This window comes from Sabethes cyaneus, chromosome 1, assembly GCF_943734655.1.
Source record: "Sabethes cyaneus chromosome 1, idSabCyanKW18_F2, whole genome shotgun sequence".
Lineage (NCBI taxonomy): Eukaryota > Metazoa > Arthropoda > Insecta > Diptera > Culicidae > Sabethes > Sabethes cyaneus.
The window spans coordinates 35,929,440-35,950,309 of record NC_071353.1 but is presented as its reverse complement, the minus strand read 5'-3'; the positions used below and the strand labels follow the sequence as shown (position 1 = coordinate 35,950,309).

The 20,870-nt window shown below is 39.7% G+C and overlaps 2 protein-coding genes across 2 annotated transcripts; one reads left to right on the top strand and one right to left on the bottom strand.

Annotated features, from left to right (window-relative positions):
• Positions 1-6,627: 6,627 nt before the first annotated feature.
• LOC128733056 (transmembrane protein 192-like) lies at positions 6,628-8,408 on the bottom strand. The gene is made up of 5 exons (XM_053826634.1): positions 8,132-8,408; positions 7,929-8,050; positions 7,488-7,620; positions 7,142-7,421; positions 6,628-7,081 (listed from the first exon to the last, which is right to left on the bottom strand). The coding sequence occupies exons 1-5, from the start codon at positions 8,165-8,167 to the stop codon at positions 6,855-6,857; spliced, it is 798 nt and encodes a 265-aa protein (XP_053682609.1). The 5' UTR covers positions 8,168-8,408; the 3' UTR covers positions 6,628-6,854.
• Positions 8,409-9,167: 759 nt separating this feature from the next.
• On the top strand, positions 9,168-19,292 carry LOC128745553 (uncharacterized). Its single transcript, XM_053842627.1, has 7 exons — positions 9,168-9,191; positions 11,975-12,286; positions 12,808-12,862; positions 17,580-17,704; positions 17,758-17,995; positions 18,971-19,085; positions 19,235-19,292. The coding sequence occupies exons 1-7, from the start codon at positions 9,168-9,170 to the stop codon at positions 19,290-19,292; spliced, it is 927 nt and encodes a 308-aa protein (XP_053698602.1).
• Positions 19,293-20,870: the final 1,578 nt, after the last annotated feature.

Sequence of the window (20,870 nt, the reverse complement as noted above, 5' to 3'; positions counted from 1 at the left end):
ATCATAAGTAAAGCAGAAGAACACCGAATGGATAGGGACGAGAGAGATTTGTCTGAAGAGGAAAGAATGGAAAGGAAAAGGGAAATCGATAAAACTATTTATTCCATAGTACAGAAAAATTTAAGAAAAGCGCATGAAAAAGTTATAAATACCTACCATTTACGATCGAAGAACGTTGCACCGGTCTACAGTGTCGGTCAGCGGGTCTTCAAAAGAAATTTCCGTCAGTCGTCGGCCGCCGAGGGATACAACTCCAAGCTGGATGCCCTGTATCTTCCGTGCACGGTTCTAGCAAGAGTCGGTACAAGTTCGTATGAACTGGCCGACGAAGCAGGGAAACCCATTGGGGTATTTTCTGTAGCCGATCTGAAGCCCGAATGATAAACAGCGACATTCTTCTAGCCTTCAAAACTGGTGGCAGTGAAATAGAAAACTGATACTGCGGACGTCTCTGCAAAAACACTGACCGTAAGAGAGTACACATGAGGATCCCGCTAACACTTTTGATAATTGATGCTTTTTCATAGCCTTGGTTTACCGTAGACACTTCCGATCGTCTCCTTCAAATGAAATTTTCCTGATCAGCAGAAACCCACGCGAACGAAGAAGCAATTCAACACCGATTAATGTAGGGAGAAATTCTGCGACTTTGAGCGCTCCAGGAGAAATTCCTTTTAACGACACAATCGAAGACGCCGTCTTGATAAACCGCAGAATATTTCGCGAAATTTCGGTATATTTTTGTAGAGAAAAAAAAAACACGAGAAATCAAGCGATTATCACTAGTTCCGTAGAAAAACGTGCAAATGAAACTCAGATGAAAATTTTTGACAATTCTCCACACGTAGGTGTAGTAGTGAAATGAGATCTCTGAGTTCTCTTTAGACTTCCATGCAGATTGCAGATAAGTAGAAAGATAGAACGAGCGTCACAAAGTCCGTAACCAGATAGTACTGGAATTGAATTTATGAAAATAAACTAATTACCAGTAAACACTGTCTGAGATAAAGAGGTGAGAATTTGTCAAATATTAAAAGTCTAGAGAGAGAGGAGGGGTCGATGGGGCATTGTAACCGATGGTTACAAGTTTTTGTATTGTCTCCGCCAATTTAGTATGCTATTTCAAACTGCTCGAAAACGCCCCTTCCTAAGTCCACCCCCGAGCAAACTGTCGACAGTTGGAGTGATAGCTCTCCAAGTCTGCGGACGGAGAGATGATTCCGAGAGGAAAGTTTGCTCCGATGTGGATAGCGAGTACCCATCGCTGGGCGAGCTGTCATCTGTGTGGGTTATAGCGTTCCACGTCTTATAGACGGATCGGTAACTCAGACGGGACGGCTCGACCAAATGGAACACAAGCATCGTATGGGTTATAACATTCCATGTCCGCGGACGGAACGGTAACTCACGGTGGGTAGCTTCATTAATACAACCACGAATACTCGCAACAGTATGGGTGATAACCATCCAAGCCTGCGGGCGGACGGATCACTCATACATAGCCGTGTTCAGAGGTATCGAAAATACAACTAAGGCATTCAATACCACAGGGGGATACTGCCGAGGGAATTGTTACCAAAAACGGCCTATTGTTTGAAATCGGAAAGCTTTTGAAAGCCCGATTACAAACATAGAGAAGCTTTAAAAGGCTCAACGCAAATATTCAAACTGAATTCGATCTCGAAAATCTAACGAAGTTAGAGGTGCGCGCGGTGAGATAAAGAGGTGAGAATTTGTCAAATATTAAAAGTCTAGAGAGAGAGGAGGGGTCGATGGGGCATTGTAACCGATGGTTACAAGTTTTTGTATTGTCTCCGCCAATTTAGTATGCTATTTCAAACTGCTCGAAAACGCCCCTTCCTAAGTCCACCCCCGAGCAAACTGTCGACAGTTGGAGTGATAGCTCTCCAAGTCTGCGGACGGAGAGATGATTCCGAGAGGAAAGTTTGCTCCGATGTGGATAGCGAGTACCCATCGCTGGGCGAGCTGTCATCTGTGTGGGTTATAGCGTTCCACGTCTTATAGACGGATCGGTAACTCAGACGGGACGGCTCGACCAAATGGAACACAAGCATCGTATGGGTTATAACATTCCATGTCCGCGGACGGAACGGTAACTCACGGTGGGTAGCTTCATTAATACAACCACGAATACTCGCAACAGTATGGGTGATAACCATCCAAGCCTGCGGGCGGACGGATCACTCATACATAGCCGTGTTCAGAGGTATCGAAAATACAACTAAGGCATTCAATACCACAGGGGGATACTGCCGAGGGAATTGTTACCAAAAACGGCCTATTGTTTGAAATCGGAAAGCTTTTGAAAGCCCGATTACAAACATAGAGAAGCTTTAAAAGGCTCAACGCAAATATTCAAACTGAATTCGATCTCGAAAATCTAACGAAGTTAGAGGTGCGCGCGGTGAGTCGTAATAAAAGTTTTTTTAAATTTATTGTGAGTTGTTGTATTGTTGTTTAATTGTGCAACGAGAAAGTGTTTAGTTTAAAGTGGAATAGTTCTACGAGATAACACCCACAAAAGGGAAACTAAAGTGAACCCAAATCATAGAAACAAAAGGGCCTAGAGGGCCTTTTTGTTCTCGGTTCTATTCCACAGTTCGACGGAGTGCAGCGGTTAATCGCCTCCGTATTGATCGTCAGTGGCGGCAAGGGCCGGTTACGTCTACCATCGGCGCCGTTCGACGTTATTCACACCACCCGCGACCAGGGAGATCGACCCGTGCGTCCACGGGCTATTGAAGCCAGCTTCGAGAACCATTCGGGGGCCTGGACAGGCCTAGCACGTCGGTGGAATCATCGCCGAATGGAGAGGAGCATCGTGTAAAACAGAAACCAACTTAGTGGTACACCAGCAAAGTCAAAAGCGCAAGTACAGTAGAATAAGAATTATAGGGCCCAGGGAAAGAATAAAACGGTACCGTAAATTGTTAAACCAGTCTTTGCCACAAAAAGCAACATTATCCACAATTTTACATCCGGTTTGCTATTCGTCTTTCCGAACTCAAAAAGGAGTGGTTAGTCCTCGTCGTTGAGTTTTCATTCGCAATTTTGATTGGTTATCTGGTTGGTCCTCGACAGCATCAGGTCAAGTGGTTACATTTTCCCTCTGGTAAGATTAACACCCATGATTAATGGTTTATTTCGGCATCTGCTGTGTACGAGTGAAGTTACGTGCTTGTATTAATTTAGCCCCGAGACACACACCCTATTTCCCATCTGCATTTCCCTTCCCCAACCGCTGAGCAGTTAGAGGCTAACACATTCTTGAACGACTTTGCTATAATGACAGCTTGCCAAATGTGGCCAAAACATCATGGGATGATGGTGGGATCGAATTCGAAATCGAATCGAAAACAGTTCCGACGTCGTTGTCTTATTTGTAACGAAAACTTTCGTTTTTCTACCACAGCTGCAAATGCCCTGCTAAATCATAAACTTTCGTGCAAATTTGTCGGCAAAAACTAATTTAAATTTGCTTGGAACATCCCCCCGAGCCGTTGCCAACTAAAAGTTTTAACTTGGCAGCTGCCCGAAGTCAGCCTTGACATAGGTTTCATCGTCCATCAGAAAACACCTGTCGAACTTGGTTAGCACCCGGTGGTATAGCTTTCGAGCACGGATTTTGGCCCCACAATTCTGTTTTATGGTTCGGATTGGCTATTTGCTAGCTCGATACGACTTGATCCTTCCTTCCCGGAGTCGAATTCTCCTCACGGTACTATGGGCACCGAAGCACCGAAGTTTCTGGCCAAATCACGGTCCGACAATTTGGGGTTCCTCTAGATGGTCTTCAAAATCTTACCACACAGTTTCCGGTCGACAGTTCCACTCCGATGATTAGCTTTAGACTTCCCATTCGTCGTCAATGTTTGCTTATACCGTTTGAAAACCCGCCATACGGTATTTCTGGGCAATTTCAGCTGTTTAGCTAGCCTAGATGCAGACCTCAATGGATTTTCCAAATAACTGTGCACAATTTTTTCCCTTCTTTCGGCTTCCATGTTGTTTGTATGCAAAATACAGTCGTTTTGCGAAATGTCAAAACTACATTGGTGAAGCTAACAAAATTTCCGACATGTTGGCGCCAAGAACTTCCAAATTCGTCTACCAAGAGCAGCACAATATGAGCAAAAGTTTGTTCCAATTCTAAATGAATCAAGCTTTAGCCACGACTTTCGCTGATAATACACCCCCGAATCTCGCGACTGGTATCGTTGTCCGCCATTACCAGTGAGCCAAGGTAGACAAATTCGTCGACTACCTCAAACTCATCCGCAAGTACTCAAGTTTCACTATGTGCCTGTACATGTACACCCGGATAGATAAAATATTTCGAAACATACATTTTTAGAGAAACAAATTTACTTGTTCAGAGGTAGTGTTTATGACGAAGTGCATGTTCCGTATGAAGAACTACCTCTAATTTGAGTTTTGCTTGCTTCATATACCATGAACAAACAGCAATCGTTTACAAAAATATATACCATTGCACTAGCTGGCCCGACAAACTTCGTATTGCCACAAATTAAACTGTATTGTACTGAAATCATGAGTCTCGGATGATTTTTGTCACAATCTCGAGTTTTGCAAGTTTCTGAGGAGTTCATGGGTGGTTTAATATACAAATTTTCCTCACAGTAAAGTAGAAAACAACTCCCCCCATTACTTAGTCTGATAATAAATAAAGCAGATAGCATTGAAATATTCGCCATGATTATGTAACATTTCGCCGAATACCATGTTGCGGGACACCACTGCTCGGTTGACCATAATGCGGAATATAGAGCTTCGCGGAATACCATTTCGCGAAAAACCTTACTCGGGATGTACCATTTCATGGAAAATCTTTTCGTGGAAAGCACCATTTCGTAGAGGTTTTCCTCTCCTTACTCGCTGTCACTCGTGCGGACCCAACTGAAGAAAAGTAATAGAGGTCAGTAGACTTAGGAAAATAAATAAACCTAGATAGAGGTGAACTGTGTGGGCTGGCTACCCCCTCGCAGTGGCCGGCGCTTCCGACGGCCGGTCGCCGGTAACACTCACGGGCTGCGGCCGTCTCGCCCTGAATCGTCTAGTGTTACTATTGATAGTTTTTGGTGGTCTTGTTATTGACTAATGTTTTATGGAAGAGTCTAAAATTTCTCGAGTTCGATTAGTTTTTGAGTTAGGCAAAAATTTCTGTTTTATTTTTATGAGAGCCCTTATCCTCCTACCACAGGGGTGAGGGGTCTCAAACCATCATAAAAAAATGTCCTGCCGCCAAAAAACCCCACATACCCAATTTTGTTCTATTTGCTTGATTAGTTCTGGAGTTATGAAGAAATTTGTATTTCATTTGTATGGGAGCCCCTCCCCTAAATAGAAGAGGGGTCCTAATTTATCAAAAAAAAATTCTTGCCTCCAAAAACACCGACATGCCGAATTTGGTTCCTTTTGATTGATTAGTTTTCGGGTTATAAGAAAATTTGTATTTCATTTGTATGGGAGCCCCCCCTCTTAAAGGAGAGAGGGGTCATAATTCCCCTCGTAACAAGGGAGGGGTGTTCATTCACCATAGAAAAAGTTCTTGTCTCCAAAAACACCCACATACCAAATTTGGTTCCATTTACTTGATTAGTTCTCTAGTTATGCAGAAATTTGTATGGGAGGCCCCTCTCTTAGTGGGGGAAGGGTCTCTAACCATCATAAGAAACTTCCCCGGCCCCAAAAACACCTACGTGCAAATTTTCACACCGATCGGTTCAGTAGTTTTCGATTCTATAAGGAACATACCGACAGACAGACAGAAATTCATTTTTATAGGTATAGATTGGGGTAATTTCGCGAATCTTCGTTTGGAAAACGTTGCTCTGTACCAATTGCATTAATGGCATTTGAACGTGAAAAATGTTTTTTTAAATCTTAAAAAATAGAGAAGCGATGCTACAGGGGGATCGATCAATCTGAACAAAATATTTAAAAACTCAATATGATGTCGGAATGAGCAATTAGATATACCGAATTTGGTTGAAATCGGAGGTAGTCGATGGCAACTGGTGTAAGCATTTGAGAAGGAATGACCTCAATATAATTTTAAAAAAGGATTTTGTAAAAATACAAAATAAAATATTGTAAGTAATAACGTTAAATTCATTGTTTTGACCTATACTAACATCCTGTGAAGAGAAAATTAAGCTCAGGGATGGTTCGATCACTTTGACTCAATATTAATTCATTTGACTGAAAGGACACCGCAAAACTTTATTCAGATAACAACTATAGTTCTATAAATGTCCCATATATAACTGTCAAATTTTGCTCGGCTGAGAGGGTACTGTAAAATAAATCAAAATTGAGTCAAAGTGATTGAACCATTCCTGGTTAACGGTTAAGGCTTCATGAAAGTTCAATAATAAGTGCCTTCAGACATAGCGTGCAGCAGCAGCTAACGCATCAGTAAAAGGATTTCTTCAGGAACGTTATGTCGTATATACCTACCATATTTTTATGTCTATATTAAACGCGTTACGTTAGGTACTCCATTTCGTTTACGGTTTTCCGGTTTTCAGATTTTTTTAAATCGTAATATTTCTTAATTTAACCAAAAATTTTATTTTTAAATCTTTTGTTTATTCGCAAAAGTTTACAGATTACACAACTTCTCTTGAATCAGAAAATATGTTTAACAACTCTAGCTTACCCAGTGTGCTTTGGAGCTCAAAGCAACATTTAAATGAGTAAATAAAATTCCTAAACAACCATCTAAATTACCTTGACGAAAGATAGAAATAGTAAACCAGACATCCGGGATGCTCGAATAATTCTACTCTTTTGGATTTATCCAAATTCGTTTATCCGGGAAACGTGACTGTCCGAACCTGAGCGTTCATTTGCATGATTTTCTGGTTTAGCTTCAAATTATGATCTTTGAGATAATTAATTAAATCAGCTTGTTTTTCCAACAACTCCGCCGTGCTCAAGCCCCGTTGTGTTAATCCTAGTGAACCGCTGCTTTGACCACGACTACCCTGTAACGCGTCGGGAGCGGCAGCACCTTTGTTGAATCGCATTACCTTGCCTATAAAAAAGTATAAGAATTCAGCCATCAGATTGGAGTCATAGAAAAAAGCTACCCTACCAATGTAAAGTCCATGTACAAAAGACAACACAACCGTTTCGAGCGAGCAAAACATCGTTATGTAAACAATCGGTGATAGGAAACCAACCACCATGCATTTCTCAGCAAAATTATCTCCGTAATAATGCTGAATAAGCGCCTGTACAGCCAACAAAAATGTGTTCCATAGAGATACAATTTGCAATGGAACTGTACGATGGTGAGCCGTTGATCGATAAAATTCATGGTATCCGTCTAGGCGCAGTTTCTCGTGTCGCATTTTAACATACCGATCAAAAAGCTAAAATTACAAACGGGACAGATCTAGGTATTATTTTCTATAGTTGCATATTCATATACAACCTACATATGTTATTAACCAGAATGCTGCCCTCAAATAGAGCATTATAAAGTAAGCTTCACATCGTCGACTATCCTCCCAGCAAGCAGCAAGAATTATGCCAGTAAGTGAGATGCAGCTTGAAATTAATAGGTGAATGCTGTGCAAATAGAGAATTGAAATTTTTTATAGAAATATTTAAGGAAACCGCTAAGATTCTCTACACTAACATCAACACATAAATATTAACACAATTTAAAAATAAAGATGCGCAGTTTTTATCTGCGGATTTATAAAAATAAAATATTATTCAATAGATATCACGGTGGTACAAAGCGATTGCACCTAGCAAAGTGATAAGGTTGAACAAATTCGAAAATAAATAAGCCCATGGACTTTAATTTGAAGTACAGTCAAAACAACACAGAACTAGGTGACTAATAAGGGAAATGGGAAACCTGATTTTACCTGAATGCCGGCACTGTATTTAGCGATCTAAAGCCATCGTCATCTTCGGTAGCCAGAACAGGATCCAGCATAGCCTGACTGTCATCCATTCTTAATGAAGAATCTTCAAAAAATCGCCCTCCCTATAGAGAATCGGTAAATGAAAAAAATATGTGTGTTATGATTCATAGATGTCATATCACCAATTACAGAACGCAACTCACCGTATTTGAACCAAAGTTCCTGATCAAACTGACCATACTATGCAGACAAAAGCTTTGGATACTAACACTAGTATTAATAAGAGTTTTTCATTACTTTTTCTGTTGTAGTAACAATACATAAAGCACGTCTAACTTCTCAGAACGTGAAACGAAATGCGTTTTACTTTCCAGCGAGAGATGACTATGAATAACTAGCCAATTTCTATTATAGTTCAAGAATGAATTGCTCGAGTAGAATGTTACTATTTTGATATTCACGTAGACCGAAGCAAACTACAGCAGACAGATGCATACCTGAGGCTGAGAATGCATACCAAACAAAAACAACACATAAAAATAGCATCAAGCAGAGATGCCAGATATTTTTGAACGCTATTCCCAAATTGAAATCCATAAAATCCAAGACAAAACCCATAAAATCCTTCCCCTGAAAATAGTCTGATGCAAAAACTTGTCGACCAACATGTGAAAAGAGCGAATAAGCCAACTGTCAAACAGAACGAATGTGAGTTCATTTTGCTATGCCCCGCTTACGAAAAAGTCGGATGCCTGGCAGAAATCGAACAGAACCAGTCTTTATTTTTCGGTCGATTTTCTTTATGTCGAATCTGGCTTTAGTTTTCAAACGGTCGCATATTGCATGTAAAATGGTTGATTATGCGACCTTCTGAAAACTAAAGCCAGAAATGTAACACTTTGAGGCAGGAGAAAAGTGGTTCATCAGTTTTGCAGTTTCAGGCAAAATGTAAGAGAATAATATGGAACATGACAAAGCAGGTATAATTTAATCACAGACTAACAGACGTAACACTTCGAACAAATTTTCTAACAAAACACCGTTTCATTGACACCCCTAAAATTTGGAAAAAACACTAGCATCACCTGGTGCAGTCTTCGCGCTACGCAGAGTAGGTTGCTATCCAGCTTTTTACAAACCATAATGGCGAACGTGTTCGTAATATTTGAACAGCATTTTTGACATTTCTCTAATACATCGCACGTTTTCTTTCCGCACGTTCACGGTTAAATTAAAGGAATGTACGGAAAGCAAACGTGTGATGTATTAGGGAAATGTCAAAAATGTTGTTCAAATATTACGAACACGTCCACCATTATGGCTTGTAAAAAGCTGGATAAATTTAGCAATGCTATAAATTTACTTGTATCCAGCTTTTTACGAGCCATAATGGCGGACGTGTTCGTAATATTTGTACAGCATTTTTGACATTTCCCTAATACATCGCACGTTTTCTTTCCGCGCGTTCACGGTAAAACCAAAGGAATGTACGGAAAGGAAACGTGCGATGTATTAGGGAATTGTCAAAAATGCTGTACAAATATTACGAACACGTCCGCCATTATGGCTCGTAAAAAGCTGGATAATATCTGACATCAGCGCCAGCGCAGGCGAGCGGCGTTCTCGCGCAGCGACTGTTGTTTGAGTCTTGGCTTAAGCGAAAATTTGAAATGATCGTTTTTATTGACGATGGAATGAGGCTTAATTGTTAACATGTTTATTGCACGCTTCTTGCTGCTACAATCCGCTGCTGATACACTCCAAAAAAGGGGGCTGCATTCCAGATAACACAAAATCGTAATATAAAGTTCACATAAAATCATTTTCAGGTCAATTACACATTGGAATTGTATAATGATTAGAGTATGTCAAATCGAAGTGAACAATAAGTTGTTTTGCAGTCGTGCGTGTCTTCATATACAATTCATGACTGTGAATTATAAAGCAGGATAGACAATTGCAATATTTGATTATATCTTAATCATATATTCAGGAGTAGGGTAGATGCTCCAGTAATGGAGGGATTATGTCGGGGGATAGTGTGTAAAGAAGATTTGAACGCTCAATTTATCAGTTTCCAATAGAACTACATGATAATATGGTGCACCATAGTGTTGGCTTTAAATACATACCAAAATTATACCATTCTGCTGGTTAATATATCTAAAATATTGCTTTTCCTGACATTAGTATGTGCTCCTAAAGTAGTGGTAATGTTCCTATAATAGTGGAAAATTTGCCTATAATAGTGGAATGTTGTTTACCGCCTTAGCAACGCTTGCAATGAGCATGGCAGCAGGTGGATAACAACGTAGGCTTGTTAAAATGCTATGGTTTGTTACGAATTTCTTTAGCAATTACACTCTATTGGACTACTGAAAAGGAATTTGTAATTTTTGCACCAACATCTTGAATTTTAACTGTGTATCTTAGATAAAACTGTTAACAAATATATATTTACCAATAGGATACGGAAATTATCTCGTAAACCGCCAAAATTATGATATATTTCAAGCACAGAGAACAGATTAACAGGCTCGAAGGAAGTAATCGATTTTTTGTGTGTAAAATCTGTCGGTAGCGCCCTCCAGAAATAGTTTGCCAAACGCATCAAAAAATATCCATGTACCTTTATCAATATTTCTTTGTGCTGGAGTTACATAGCAGCGACGGCAGCGCCATCAAGATTTAGTTTGCCACTTACTGCTCGAGGGGTGCTCTATTGAAGGATTTCTCGTAGATTACATAAAAACCTTTTACACACTTTTTGTCAATTACCTGGTAGTCTGTTCTCTGTGGATTTAGTTTGCCGCACTTACTGCTCGAGGGGTGCTCTATAGAAGCATTACTCGTAGATTACATAAAAATCTTTTACACACTTTTTGTCAATTACCTGGTAGTCTGTTCTCTGTGATTCAGCTACGGTTGTTACTTGGGTAAAACTTACTGATGATTAACCCGAAATAATTCCATTGCATTGCTTACGTATCACAGACAGACAGATACCATTCTTGGAAAACAATCAACAAAAGTTATCGTCCCGCAAATTTTGCCAGAACGCTAACTCTAACAAGTAAGTATATTTATGGGACAGTCACCTCTTTTCATTAAGAAGCGACACTTTGGCGAATACGAAGACATTCCCAACCAACAAAAAATTTGAAATGACTGTTAAACCGTGCGAAGAATGGGAGGGTAAGTGTTATGTCCGTTCGTCTATGCCTATAGGTAAGCAGCGGTACAATTTTAAAGAAATCTGACTACGCCTGACTACTGAAAACTCCTTGCAGGCAGCCGCATATACGAATGCAAGTGACACCGCCAACCAGGGGGCTGATATGACGTCACATTTTCGTTGCTCACATGAAAAAGGCGGCAAACGCAAAGCGATTTCACAAAACGAATTTATCTAACCATTTTCACAGTTTCACGTATTTCGCATTAATTGTCTGCCTGAAATTGGCTATGTGATGCTAAAACCTTGACTAAAATCGAACTAAAACTAACAAAATTTAACAATTTATACATCCGACTCGGTTGTCAGCTTGAGCCCATCTATGAAGCTGTCAGCTTGGGCCCGCTCTATGTTGGCTACGTTTTTTTTGTATAGGTTGGTATTGGAAGTGTCATTCCCGTGCCGCCAACATACACAAATCACCAAAAATAATAAAATCGCACATTGTTTCCGCTACAGCAATTTGCACAATGAGCGCTCTCTAGCTTGGATGTCTGTTCGCTATACTAAAACTTCGTCAGTGCTAAAACGTTAGGTGTATGAAGTATTCCATCCCGCACACATATAAAGATTTTTTGACATTAGCTGAGGATCTTGTTTACATTTTCTTTACATCAGCTGTACAAACATTGGCTCCGGTGCAAGATAATTTTCTTTTACTTTTTAATGAAAGATTACCAGAATGTTGAAATATAAAGGTGAAACAGCGCTAGTTTTCTTATTTTGCGGTCAGTTTCGATTTTTAAATTGTTTATATCATGGTAGGAATAGCTGGTATATAGAAGAACAGCGATAATTTTTGTCATTTCAGGATCAATTTAAATTGTCGAGTTACGCCTGCAATCTTCCCAAGGAAAATTCAAATGTCTACCAGAGATACTTGGACAAAATAAAAATGATTGGACGAATAGACCCGTATACCATTAAATTTCAAAAACCCGAATTGCCTACTAAAGTGACGACGGGGAGTGTAATAGATTATTTGATAAACTTTCGGTCGCCTTACACCGGGAATATAATAAAAAACAGTCGCAGTATGGAAGGATACAAAAAATTCGAAAATGGATTTGTACATTCAGTAGATGGAAAGCTTTTGGGAGAAGAATACATCGTGATGGGTAAGGTGAGCTAATTTCCGCAAAAAAGTTGTATGTACACTATTCTTTTTTTTCTTTTACTTGTATGTGGCGGTCCTTACATAGACTCTTTTTTGGGAAGGGAGTAAGTGTCTGATACAAAGAAGAATTAATTTGGTAAACTGGACAATTTCGATTTATTGGTCCCACCTGCCCACCAACCCAATATATTTTTGGTCTATATATCGCAATTGTTTAGTTTATCTAATTAATCATTCTTCGCATTAGACATTTATTCCCTTCCCAAAAAAGATATATACATTCGCTCCAATGCCATTTTGTAAAATTGTGTCTGATGTCTGATCTGAAGCAAATGTGTCTTAAAATAATTTATATTGAATGTTTTTAGGTAGAATTTAGGTTATTTATCAGCAATTGTGATTAGAGCAGGATTTAGATTTGCACATTTAGATTTGGATTAGGATACTATTCACATTTAGATTTGTCAAGAGCTTATAGCTGAGCGCAACCCGCATTGACCAATTCCCATTATAACTTATTACAACAGGTTATTCATTCAATGCGGTTGAATGAATCTATGCTACGTCCTTGGATTATTGTAATGTCGTGTTACTTCACGATATAAATCACAAGTCATTACGGTTTCGAACTACGGTTTATTTATTCATATCAAAGGTATAACAAAATGTTGTCGCTCGCATCTTCTGTACATGACTGATCTGGCAAACAGGGATTGCTGTCGATGACAGCTATAAAACACTGAAAGAAATAACATATCTCACACCCTCACACTAAGACAATTCATTGATGATCAAATCAATTGTTTCAATACTAAGCATCTGGAAAAACAAAATGAACTTTTTTACTTTTTATAAATTCTTCCTTCTACATCTCTTAGTCTCCAAAAACCTCGAGCAAACCCACTAACTTCTAACCCTTCATCACTATCTGCTGATTTGTTCCAGGAAGAAGGTTGATGGATTGGATCACCAGGTGTCTCCACGGCTTCACTAATATCCAAGCTCAAACGGCTCATATCGCGTGTCAGGTTCTCTACACTAACAAACGATTCGTTTTCAGTTTCATTTGAACTAGATGCTAGACTATCGTTTAAATCATCGTTAATTGTTGCAACGTTACTAAATGTTCTCTTAACGGGGGCTAAACCGCAGACACTTCGGTTTGCGTGTGGAATGACCGTTGTAGAATCCTCATCCATAAGCTGATAGCTACGCGAGTCTCTCCTCATTTGGTTAAGATGACGCTTGATGAACCGACCGGTTTCTAGTAATTGTACCCGATAGTTACGTTTTCCCAAAACAGCTCGAACAATAGCTGGGACCCACGCAGCCTTATTTGGATTGCTATAGTCTCGAACCACGACTCTATCTCCCTCCTGAAACAGTACTTTCCTCGTACCACCATCCTCTGCAGCTCTTGTTTTTTCAAAATATTGCTCACTGCTGTACGTAGCTCCGCAGGTGCTTGTTCCATCTCATTACACTTCGGTTTCATTAGTTCTAAGGAACTTTTAATATCTCTTCCAAGCATTAGGTGCGCTGGTGACATGCCGGTCGAACAGTGCGTAGCTTTCCTGTACCCCATTACAAAATTTGAAACGATACTGCAAACACTTTTGTTTTGTTCACGTAAGTTTTTCAGCAGGGATGATTTGAAGGTTTTAACTATGTTCTCTGCAGCACCATTTGTAGCGGGATGACCCGGACTTGTCAAACTGTGGCGGATACCATTGGCTGATAAAAACTTTTGTACTTCCGCCGCTACAAATTGCGTTCCATTATCGCTTACTAACTCATCAAAAATTCCAAACCGAGCAATACATTCAGACAGTTTATCCAAAACAAATTGCGAATTGCAGGTTTTTGTGGGAAAAACCTCCACCCATTTCGATAAGGCGTCAATAATAAGCAAATAGTACCATCCTTTTACCGGTCCTGCAAAATCCACGTGAATTCTACTCCAAATTTTGCTTGGTGGTTTCCAAGGAATGAGCTCAGCTTTAGGGGGCGAAGCGCTATACAGTAGACAACTTGAACAATTTTTAACAAAGTCTTCAATCTCTTTATCGATACCAGGCCATCAAAAGTTACTTCTAGCAATACTCTTACTTTTTACAATACCCAGGTGTGACTGGTGGAGTTTCGTCAACACGCTCTTCCGTAGCGTCGTGGGAACTACAACTCTGGGTCCACGCATAATGACGTTACCTTCTACTGACAGCTCATTGATATATCTTAAAAACGGATGGTTTGGTGGAATTTGGTCTTCCTTTTTAGTCAAAAATGTGAGTAGTTTTCCAAGGTCTGCATCCTTTTCAGTTTCAACCACTAATTTATCCTTCGAAATTAATCCACATTCGTCCGCATTGATAAAATTAAGATACGAGTCTTCCTCTTTCCAAATTTTCCAGGACTCCACCGGGAACCGAGAAGCAAAGTCTGCAACGTTTGCCTGTGATTTAGCATAGCCTATGTCATAATTAAAACCAGATAGGAAATGCGCCCATCTTTGCATTCGACTTGCCGCAATTGTTGGAATTCCTTTTTTTGGATGAAAAAGAGACAATAGCGGTTTATGATCCGTTCGTATTGTAAATTTGTTACCTGCCAGATACAAAAAGAACTTGTTTACTCCATATATAATCGCCAACGCTTCCCGGTCAATGACACTATAATTAGCTTCTGATGGGTGAAGTACCCTAGATGCGAATGCCACTGGTCGTTCAACACCGTGTTCCTTCTGACTTAGCACAGCCGACACACCGACATTTGAAGCGTCGCACGTAAGACATAATGCAGCAGACGGATTGAAATGAGCCAACGTAACATCTTTGCAAATTTCCTGTTTGATTTTCTGAAACGCCTTGCTACACTCTTCCGTCCATTCGAATCTGACGTTTTTCCGTAATAGTTTATACAACGGATTCATGATGTCTGCTAGTCCAGCAACGAATTTGGCATAATAATTGACCAGTCCCGCAAATGCTCTCACCTCGGTTAACGTTTTTGGTTCCGGAACATCTCTGATGGCTCTTATACGATCATCTGTCTTTTTAAGACCGTTCTTTGTAATGATATAACCCATGAAAGTCACACTGGTCTTGAAAAATTCACATTTAGATTTGTTTAATTTTAGACCTGCTTTTTCAAGAGCACAAAAAACCTTCTCTAAACGTTGTATATGCTCTTCATCATTTGAGCCGGCAACGATTATGTCATCTAAGAAATTAGATACACCCTTCATACCGCAAAACAGTTTTTCGAGCTCCCTTTGAACAATTCCTGAGGCAGGCTTCACTCCAAAAGGCAAACGGTTCATTTGGTAAACACCTTGGCTAGTGGAAATAGCACAAAGTTTCTTAGAATAATCATTCAATTCGAACTGATTGTATGCTTTGGATAGATCCAACTTAGAAAACCGAGTCCCACCGTTCAGTTTGGCAAAAATTTCTTCCGCTGTTGGTAGTGGGTGCTTGACGTCTTTCAAATGACGATTGAGAGTTACTTTATAGTCACCGCAAAGCCTTATACCTCCATCTGATTTTACCACCGGAACCAACGGTGTGCCCCACTGACTGCTATCAACTCTAGTAATAATTCCGCTTTTTTCCATTTGATTTAATTCCGACGCAACCTGCTGTTGAAATTTATACGGTACTTGCCGGGGTTTCTTAAAAGTCGGTTCAGCTCCATCCATCAATTCTAAGTTTACTGTCCCGTATTCGTAGCAACCCAGGGACGTAGCAAACAAGCACTCGTGTCTCGATAATAATTTTGCTAACTCCGGTTCAAAACTGGCAACAATGTTATTCACGATAGCCAAGCGCACCCCAAAAGCATTCATGAAATTTTTACCTAACAACGGTGGTCCTTCTTCCTCTACCACCGCGAACAATATTCTTTTCACTTTACCATTATATTCGATTATCGGTAGTATCGTACCCACAACTTTCATCTTATGCCCTGAGTATAACTGGAGTTGTAGATTAGATGTTTCAAGTCGCCATCCACTGAACTTTGCTTTGTAATAGTTTACCGAAATAACAGATACACCCGCACCGGAATCCAATTCCATCAACATTTCTTCCCCCAGCACTTTGATTTCCATTTTTAACCAATCCGACTTATACTGGGACACTGACAACTTGTGCAAACTGATTGTTTCACACTTACTTATATAGTTTTGCTGCAATTGAACCTGCTCCTCTGCCGTGTTTTCTCTGCTCTTCGTATAATCGCTGTCGTCCGACTCCGTACCAACGAAGAAATTTTTCTGCACCTCGCAAACTGATTGCAAATGACCCTTCCGGTTACACTTTTTGCATGTGTATTCTCGGAAGCGGCAATTTTTCCGATAATGACCTGACCGACCGCACACAAAACACTTCACGGTTGCCTTATTCATCAACTGTTCCGGTCGTCGATTTTCCTTCCGCATGCCACTAGATGCCCCTTTTCTGTCAACAAAGTTTAGCGGTGCTTCCATTTTGTCAGCTTCATACTTCAACGCCAACTCTTGTGCCTTTTCCAGAGTAATCGCTTCGTTCTCTTCACAGATTCTATCAAACGCTTTGCCTTCTAGTCCATCGATGAATTTGTTGACGAGACTGTGTTGTAAATTCTGCTCAAACTTACAGTTTGCAGCCAGATTTTTAACCCGAACCATCCAGTCATTAACACTTTCATGGCCGTGCTCATGCCTCTGCGCTCGTGAAAATACTCTCCTCTCCTTATGTACGACGACCGGCGGGGTGAAATGAGTAGAAAGCAACTTGCATAATTCGGTATACGATTTCTCTTTTGGTTGATTCGGTGTACACAAATCCCTCAGCAGCTTATATGTCTTAGAGCTCAAATGGTTAATCAAAACCGCCCGCTTCCTGTTCTCTTCCACGCCATTAGACTCAAAAACTGCTCTAACTGCTCTCTGTACAGCTCCCATTCTTCGCTCTCTGAATCAAAACTGCGAAAGCTAGCGGCGCGTTCCGCCATTTTGCTGCTAAGTATTCCGAAAATGTCGCGTCGAAAAATAACCAGTTCCTTTCCTGTCCAGCTGGGTTTTTCTTCATCAAAACGCGTGCTGGTTTCCTGACTCGTCGCCAATGTAATGTCGTGTTACTTCATGATATAAATCACAAGTCATTACGGTTTCGAACTACGGTTTATTTATTCATATCAAAGGTATAACAAAATGTTGTCGCTCGCATCTTCTGTACATGACTGATCTGGCAAACAGGGATTGCTGTCGATGACAGCTATAAAACACTGAAAGAAATAACATATCTCACAATTATAATTGGGAAACCGGGTAATATTTTATGTGCTCATTGCAACTGTATTGCGGGTATCAGTGAAACATGTTCACACGTAAGTGCCGTTCTTTATTCGCTGGCGAACTTGCATGCTCAATGTACTGATAGAAGGGTAAGTATGAAAATAAATTTCAGTAAGTTCTTTATCGTTCATACACTCAACAGATAACGGTAACGGATATACCTGCTTATTGGTGGCAGCCACTAAAGCTTGTTAAAGAAGATATTTATAAGCAAGTGAAGGATACTAATAATGGAAACGCAACAAACAAATTTTGCGACAGTAACAGTGTACCAACACGCGAAGAATTTTGTAACCTGTTACAAAAAATTGGCAAGGACGGAGGGGATGAAGTAATATTAAACAGAATATGCAATAAAGCCACTTTTGCTTGCAAGGACTGTAAGGAATCAGAAATTCCATTCGGTATTTTTTTAAATAAAAATATTTTGCTTCAAAACCATTTTTGTACTACCAATGAGTCGAAAACATTATTCGAGCTTCGCCAAATAGCTAATATGATTACTTTATATCTGAGCGAATCAGTAGTTGCTGATGTAGAGAAACTTACCCGGCAACAGTATCGTTCAGAATTATGGCATTGGACACGTATTGGAAGGATAACAGCATCAAACCTTAAAGAAAGCGTACACACTTCAAATTCATGCCCTCCTCGAAAACTAACTCTCCTAAAAAAAATTTGCCATCCATATACAATGAATCATGATTCGCCAGCAATGGCATATGGTCGAAAAAACGAAACAAATGCTAAGTGTTATATTCAAAAATTACTGAAAGAAACACACTATGATGTACATATACAGAGTTGTGGCATATTCTTGGACCGCCAAAATCCATTCTTAGCTGCATCGCCTGATTCTGTTGGTAGTTGTTCATGCTGCGGCAAATTTGCAATCGAAATCAAATGTCCTTACAGATTGGACAAAAATAGCAAATTAGATGAGCAGTTGGGCTTACGGGATATTTCACGTGGATCTAATCGGTTCATTAAACTGAATGAAGAAAATTTTGAAATAGTAAAAACGCATAGCTATTACTACCAAATACAAGCTCAAATATTTATTACACAATCAGACTTCGGATGGTTCCTTGTGTGGAGCAGAAAAGAAAGTATTATAATTAAAGTTGAAAAGGACGAGGAGCTATGGAAATACTGCGTAATTAGAAGTCGCCAATACTTCTACAATATAGTGTTCCCTGAACTTCTAGGGAATTACTACTCTAAAAATGAGGTAATGCACTGTTAAAGAATATTTCGAGTGATTTTTAAGTTGAATTTTTCGCTAGAATCAAGCATGTTTGTAAAACGGTCAGCCGCATTTATAATAAATCCAATATCGAAATTATTTCATGCAGGCAGAAGAGAACGATTAAAGTTCACCAATATACAGGCCAAACGTACTATTAAATCCACAACGTTAAAACCATTCTCAAACCGTCTCAAGGAGTCTACTAAAATCGTCCCTTTAAGGTACGTATATTTTTCTTTCAGTATTCCAATTATACGTTCCACGTGCACTCTTAGTGATGTCAACTGCTTATCTCTTTCAATATTTAGCGGGTTCAACTGCAAATTTTTTCTGAGAAACGTAGGGATGTTTAATATTGCACCTTTTTCAGCCACCATATCATGTATGTCGAATCCTTTGTCTGCCAGGACAACGTCACGCTCTTCTAGAAGATCAAGAAAACCTGAATCCTTCGCGATGAAACGGTCGGAGCATCGTCCAGCGTATGCATTTGAAATGAATGAAATAGTACCGTCACCCGACAAAGCAATTAAAAACTTAGTTGTATGTGTCATTTTATAAGCACTGTGATGAGAATTGGCAGCTTTAGGATTCGACGGTTTTTCAGTCCGCACTTCAAAGCAGTCAATAATAAAAATTCTCCGCTGTCCATACTTTTGCTTGAAAATCCTGGGAGTATGACAAATCGTAATTTCTTTTGAGGGCATTTCAAGTGCGTGCTTTAAGCACTCATGTAGTACGTATACTGTACGGTAAAAGTATTTTGAAGCGGTAGTAGGGCAAATCGAATAATCTTCGGCTAGCACATTAAAATTTGTATTGCAACGTAGTTTCCTCAGAGTCATTACGAAAACCTGCTCTTTGGACATATTGCAGTACGGCTTGAACAAACTGCTTTCAACAAAGTTGAAAATATGCCCTAACGTTTTGAAACTTCCAATTCCGGTGTACTGGTTACACCGACTATCATTGCTTAGCCATGCCAAACCTCTATGCCACTTAGCCTTTTCCGTCTCTAGGGCTTGTGTACGTTGCTGAAGCCGTTCTAATTCTAACCGATAGCGCTTCATCATGGTGCAGTCATGTGTTTCTTGTGCCGTAGGTGATTGTGCAAAATTGTTGTTTCCTGAAATGTATCATGTAAACGTTGAAATATTCAATTTAATGTAATAATCATTTTTGTTCATTTAACTATGGGATTATCTTACCGTTCTCATTTAGTTTGGAAGAGTTGTCGCAGTCAGAATTTCCAAATGAGCAGTGGTCGAGTTTTAGTGGTGTGCTCCTTATATTTTGCCCTAATTTAACCAGTTCCAGGTCATGGAAATTGCTTTTAAAATTGTTGTAATCGTCGTAGCTCTCATCGTCCGTTCCGTTGTAATCGTCACTTGCATGCTTATTTCCAATCAATAATTTATATTGGTGATTCGCGAATTTTTCGAAATGTTCGTTATTTATCGTAGTTAGTTTAGAAGCGCCACTGCCTATTTCACAATATTCCACATTGCAATAGGATTCATCTGTTTGTTTTAGGTTCAAATTCGTATTTGGAACCCAATCGACGTTGGTGTCGTCTGTTAGCTTGGCTGCCTGCCCTAGTAAAAACATCAGATTGTTTGAAATTGGAAAATTTGAAAAAAAAATTCTTTAGACTTACCAGAAATGAAATGCAGACTGCAAATCCAAATGTTTTCTGTATTATAACTATGTTTGGAACTGAGACACCGGTTCCACTCGTCAACTCTTCGTTTCGCTAGCGCTGGTACACAATTTTTTACAGTGGGAAAGCGAAAAAAGCGAATGAACAGGGTTTTATGAGTTGATTTACAATGCCTTACTACACAACTGCGACCCATATCGAACAAATTAGGCACTATTAAAACAAACACGATAACTTCCGAAAAAATAAATATTGCTTCTGTTTGTTCCTCAGCAAACGTCAGTTTGGTTGCTGACGTCACCGCAAAATACTTCATTGAAGGTTGGTGTTTTGGTTTTCAGATGAT

Bases quoted from the DNA above. Each gene is read 5' to 3' on its own strand.
- LOC128733056 (XM_053826634.1), bottom strand. From the start codon at position 8,167: ATGGTCAGTTTGATCAGGAACTTTGGTTCAAATACG. The intron at 7,621-7,928 runs GTAAAATCAGGT...CTATTTGCACAG, and splicing joins AATACAGTGCCGGCATTCAG to CATTCACCTATTAATTTCAA. The intron at 7,422-7,487 runs GTAGGTTGTATA...TTGTAATTTTAG, and splicing joins CATTCTGGTTAATAACATAT to CTTTTTGATCGGTATGTTAA.
- LOC128745553 (XM_053842627.1), top strand. From the start codon at position 9,168: ATGTACGGAAAGCAAACGTGTGAT. The intron at 9,192-11,974 runs GTATTAGGGAAA...TTGTCATTTCAG, and splicing joins ACGGAAAGCAAACGTGTGAT to GATCAATTTAAATTGTCGAG. The intron at 17,996-18,970 runs GTAAGGAATCAG...TATTTCATGCAG, and splicing joins CACTTTTGCTTGCAAGGACT to GCAGAAGAGAACGATTAAAG.